A 5,833-nucleotide genomic window follows, 5' to 3' on the forward strand; every position below is an offset into this window, starting at 1 on the left:
CAGATTTTCTATTTCCGCAGAAATGTTGGGATTTTCTTAGGAACTATTGAATTTGTAGATTACTTTGGGTAGTATTGACATCTTAACAATATTAAATCTTTGACTCCATGAAAATATACATCTTTTTTTCTTGGCCTCCCAAAGTGCTGGGATTACAGGTGTGGGCCACTCACTGCGCCCTGCCAAATGTGATACTTCTTAATTTTGTATGGCAACATTTTGAAGTTTTCAATGTACAAGTCTTTGCCTCTTTGGTTCAGTTTATACTATTGTAAATGATGGAAAGCACAATTTTAAAGGAAGATAGGCATACCATTAAGTCATGGTATTCATGACTTGGTCTCCTTGCTTTTATGGGAGGCTGCTCTAATAACTAAAGATCTTTGGGATGCTGTATAATTTTTTTTTTTTTGAGATGGAATCTTGCTCTGTTGCCCAGGCTAAAGTGCAGTGGCGTGATCTCAGCTCACTGCAACCTCTGCCTCCCGGGTTCAAACGATTCTCCTGCCTCAGCCTCCCCAGTAGCTGGGATTACAGGTGCACGCCACCACGCCTGGCTAACTTCTGCATTTATTTATTTAGTTAGTTTATTTATTTTAGTTGAGACAGGGCTTCACCACATTGGCCAGGTTGCTCTTGAACTCCTGACCTCAAGTGATCCGTCCGCCTTGACCTCCCAAAGTGCTGGGATTACAATTGTGAGCCACCATGCCCAGCCTAAAAAATTTTTTTTAAAGCCTAATATTTATGTGTAATTCTAAGTAAAGTCTCAAGTGACCATTCTTCCTTACATTGTGTGTTACAAATATCTTTTTCAATTAATTTAAAATTAATTATAAAATAACTTTTGCTAATTTAGGGCAACATTCCTTTAGTCCATTTTGTTCTCCACATTATGTATAGCACCTAAGAGAGGGCTGGCTCATGTAGGTGGCCAAAAAACAAGGAGAGTGAAGACTCAAAACAGAAATGTTATTTAGGGTAAAAAAAAGACAATCAACAAACTAGGCTAGAATTATTAGATTTATTTTTCTCCAGAACTGTTAAACTGCAGCTTCACCAAGTAACAGGCTGACTTTTGGAATAACAACTCTTTCCCAAGCTGTTAATTCTTTCCAAGAGACAGAATTTATTAAAAAACATGGTTCCAGGATATTTCCTCCCCAGAATTCTAAACCAGTCACAGAAAGAATCATACCTTCTTAGGTCTTGATTAGAATGAAACAATCTATAGACACATGTAACAGAATCAAAATAGTATATAATGTTCCTTGCCTTCTCTTGCTCAATACACTTCTCTCTTTTCCCCCAAAGAGTTTGTTACTCAAAGATGTGTAAGTACAGTCAGCCATCCATATCCATGGGTTCTGCTGCATCCATGGATTCAGCCAACTGCCAATCAAAAATATCCAGAAGAAAAAAATTCCACAAAGTTCCAAAAAAGCAAAACTTGAATTTGCCGAACACCCAGCACTATGTTGAATTCATGCAAATGAAGTGATGTGTAGGTATTTTATTAGGTATAAGTAATCCTCAGATGATTTAAAGTACACAGGAGGATGTATGTAGGTTATATGTAAATACCATATAACCCATTCTACATAATGGGACTTGAGTACCCATGGATTCTGATATCAAATTGGGTTCCTGGAACCAAACCCCCATGGTTACCAAGGGATGACTGTATTGCCCTTTCCAAGAAAGCATCTATCACCTCTCATTCATGACTCAGAATAAGGAACTCCTTATTCAAACAAGTATTCCGAGCTAACTGTTCTCAGCCATCAACAAATTAAACTTGGCCAGGTGTGGTGGCTCATGCCTGTAATCTCAGCACTGTGGAAGCAAAGGTGGGAGGACTGCTTAAGCCCAGGAGTTTGAAACCAGGCTGAGCAACCAATGAGACCCCACTGAAAGAAAAAAAAAAAAAAAAAAAGCCAGTCCCAGCTACTTGGGAGGCTAAGGTGGGAGGATTGCTTGAGGCCCAGGAGAACAGGGATTCAGTGAGCTGTGACTGCACTACTGCACTCCAGCTTGGGCAACAGAACAAGACCCTGTCTCAAGAAAACAAACTTATTTTACTCTATATTTGACTTTGCTTTAATCAATATCTTCTATTTGCAAAAGCCAAACCCTATTTTTAAAACTCCTTACAATTTCCATTATGACTTGGAGAGGAAGATGGAGGGAACTGGGAAGAGTTGGCTTATTTTGTGGAAGGAGATTCTGAAAAGGGCAGTTATTTACTTTGAAGTCATTAAGTAGCAAAACAGATACTCTTTTTTTTGATAATGAAAACCCTTGTAGGTAAAGACCAGAAAACTCTAGTCCTGAAATTATAATACATTACAATATTGTTTTCAGTACATTCAGAATTTATATTACTTTTTAATTTCTTTTCCCTGAGATTGGGTTCACAGTTTGGTAGAAATACTTTAAAGAGGTAGTTAGGGGTGAAGAGGAAACAATGTTTATGCTAACAGCACCTGGAAAAATAAGTAACATCTGTCATTTTGATCTCAGCATCTGTCTCTCCCCCTTGAATCTGCAAATGTAACAGAAGGAGATGATCATTTTCCTTTTTATTCTTATCTGCCTGGACTCTCTCCTATTACATCCACCCCAGTATCACTAATCATAAAAATGAGTTGCCCTTCCAAAGATATGCTATAAAGCAAACCCTCAATGTCAGGTTGTTTAGATTTAGAAGAGAAAGGCTCAAGTGAGTTCACTTTTATTCATACAGTCATTAGGGAAAATGAGCAAAATTTCCAGTAACCACTGCCTTTTCTCCCTGGACCTCGTTAATTCCTTATCAACTCTTAGTAGCTGACTCTTAAGAACTGGGCTCTATGAGATCCTGACAGCTAAAACACCAGTACAGAAGAGCCTGCATAAACGTTTTGGTCCAGGTCTTGGCCTTCAGTCTTATGATGGGCTGGTGGAATATTGCTTGATCAGATGCTTGTGACAGGGATTGCAAACTCGCTCAGGCTTGATACTTGAAGGAAGAGGCAGTTCATTTGTTGAACAGGCATCACAGAAGGTTCCTCTGCAGTTCTTACACACATTCTACGAGGAGAAGAGGAGGTTAGGCGGGGAATAGAAGAGGTGTAAGGCATAAGGATTCATGGGATATAAAAAGCCAAATGTGGCAAATGCTCAATGCCTAATCAAACAATGACTGGATGTTTACTATGTGCCAGATAGTATCTGAACACAGGCCCAATCTACAAAAAAGTTCACAGTCTAGTTTTTAGATTTAAATGAAAAGAAGCAGTGCCGTAGAGTTAAAAATAAAAACAGGTAACATAAAAATCCTTATATTTAGAATATACTTCACACATCTGTTCCCCATACTCACTTTGAGGTAGGTTAGTTTTAAAATCAGTTTGCAAGTACCTGTGCATACTCCAAATAAGGCAGTGAAAGAGCAATGGATTGAGTGAACAGGCTAGGATTAAAAAATGTGCTGAGTATGAACTGAAAGTGTAATTCCTAATACACTGATGTGCTTAATGCTTTCCTGTGATCTCTGGTGCTCTAAGCACATCCGCTGGGTTATCAGTGCAGCAGGAGCACAGCTTCCTGCATCTTGTTGATAGGAAATTGTTTTGTTTTCCTAAACGTTTTGCATCTTTAATGGTCAAGCACTGAGAGAGCAAGAAGTCACCATAGCAATGTCAGCAGTAAGGCTGTGATAGGGTGGTATACACAAAGCCCCAAGCATCCTATATAAAAAGCTGTGAAGAATAATTTCTCCCATGAAGTGCTATCTTCATCCCAAATAATTCATGTTCCTGAGGGTGAGAGGAGTAGGGGGTTGCTTTTATTTGAAAGCCTGAGAAGAATTTTTGTCAGGTGTTAAAGTTGCATGGCTTAGAAGAGGAAAGCCAGAATGAACAGTTTCTTCTATTTTGTAACATGTTTCTATAGTTATAACTTCCATTTCTATAAGGGCAGTTCATCTGTTCTCTGACTCTGTGAATTTAAGACTAGTTCATACCATAATTTCTTTTGTTAAAATTTGGCACGATCACAGATGGTGCTATGCAGGTTGTGATCCAGAATTTGAGCCTGTTTCCTGTATCTCTTCCAAGCACGTGTTTCATACATTCATTTGTATGTAACTTTTCTTGAGCATCTCCTATGGATTGGATACCATATTAGATGCTGGGGGATTCTGTGAACAAGACACAGGTCCAGCTATCAAGGGCACTCGTTCTCTCTGAATACTTCCTTAACTCTGCCTACCCTAGGGTAACAAACTGGGAAGGTACTCAGGCAGACACCCTTGAGGATCGGGTAGAAAACAAGTGGTCTAGCGGGGAGAGTTCATATTCTGTTCTGAGGAGGATAAAGTGCTGAAAGGACTGTGGACTTTGGAGCTAAAGCTAGGTTGGAAGCTGGGCTTCATCACTTATGACTTAACTTTGGGAAATATAGTTAGCATTAGATGTTCAACGTTCTCCATTTATAAAATGACAGCTATGAAGGACATAAGCTTGAAAAGAACAGAGACTTGGTCTACTTTGTTCATTACTTTTTCTCCAGCACATTCTATACACCAGGCACTCCATATTTACTTATACATTTCTATCTGCTTATTTGTTTTAAATTACATAATTTTTTGTTTATTTTTTTTAGACAGAGTCTCGCTCTGTTGCCCAGGCTGGAGTGTAATGGCGCGATCTTGGCTCACTGCAACCTCTGCCTCCCAGGTTCAAGCGATTCTCCTGCCTCAGCCTCCTGAGTAGCTGGGATTACAGGCACCCGCCACCATGCCTGGCTAATTTTTTTTTTTTTTTTTTGGTATTTTTAGTAGAGACGGGGTTTCACCACGTTGGTCAGGCTGGTTTTGAACTCCTGACCTCATGACCCACCCACCTCAGCCTCCCAAAGTGCTGGGATTACAGGCATGAGTCACCGTGCCTGGCTGCTATTTATTTTAATGGGAATTTACTGACGTGAATTATTATGACTGAAAAAAGAACAGGTACCCAGTAAATGCTTGCCCCTTTTGCTTTTCACCCCACCCCCAGCACTGTGAGCATGCACTCTGCACTCCATGCAGCAAAGTCCCTGTTACTCCTGGGGAAAGACTGGGGGGTGCTATAGACATTCCTATGAAAAACCTGTCCATTTCTCACCAGTTACCTTTGTTAGGCTGCCATCTTCCTGGCATAGCTGACACACCTGTGGCCTTTCAGAGAGCAGCAGTTGATCCTAAACCACACAGTGAGCTGGTTAGTTTTTCTTAGTGCCAGAAATATTAGTACTTTCAGAATACGCATTTTTTACTTACAATATTAATATAATCACACTATAGACTATCTGGAAACTAAATAAACCAATTACAAATAGGTAGTCCTACCCCCATAATACCACTCGGAGAATCCTATCATTATGCTTCCAGCTCTTAGTTTTATAAGAACATGATTTTATTTCTAAAAGAAAATTCGAACACATGCAAGTATAGAGTAAAAAGTTTTAACACCCATTCCTCTTGCTTCACTCTACAATCAAGAATGGAATGCACTGGGGGCTGGGCCTGGTGGCTCACACCTGTAATCCCAGCACTTTGGGAGGCCAAGGTGGGTGGATCACGCGGTCAGGAGTTCAAGACCAGCCTGGCCAACATGGCGAAACTCCATCTCTACTAAAAATACAAAAAAAGCAAAGCTGGACATGGTGATGGGCACCTGTAATCCCAGCTACTCAGGAGGCTGAGGCAGGGGAATCACTTGAACCTGGGAGGCAGAGACTGCAGTGAGCTGAGATTGTGCCACGACACTCCACCCTGGGTGACACAGTGAAACTTTGTCTCAAAAAA

At 40.2% G+C, this 5,833-nt stretch overlaps 1 protein-coding gene across 1 annotated transcript in view; it reads right to left on the minus strand.

The window, feature by feature from the left end:
• Positions 1-1,005: 1,005 nt before the first annotated feature.
• RUFY3 (RUN and FYVE domain containing 3) overlaps positions 1,006-5,833 on the minus strand; it is an 84,994-nt gene continuing 80,166 nt past the window's right edge. The window contains exons 18-19 of the mRNA XM_017878948.1: positions 5,158-5,226; positions 1,006-3,072 (exon numbers count right to left, since the gene is read on the minus strand). Of these exons, the coding sequence (XP_017734437.1) occupies positions 2,929-3,072; positions 5,158-5,226 (213 nt within the window). The 3' untranslated portion in view covers positions 1,006-2,928. The remainder of the gene's footprint in view (positions 3,073-5,157; positions 5,227-5,833) is intronic.

Source organism: Rhinopithecus bieti, unplaced genomic scaffold (assembly GCF_001698545.2).
Source record: "Rhinopithecus bieti isolate Rb0 unplaced genomic scaffold, ASM169854v2 scaffold_905, whole genome shotgun sequence".
Classification (NCBI taxonomy): Eukaryota; Metazoa; Chordata; class Mammalia; order Primates; family Cercopithecidae; genus Rhinopithecus; species Rhinopithecus bieti.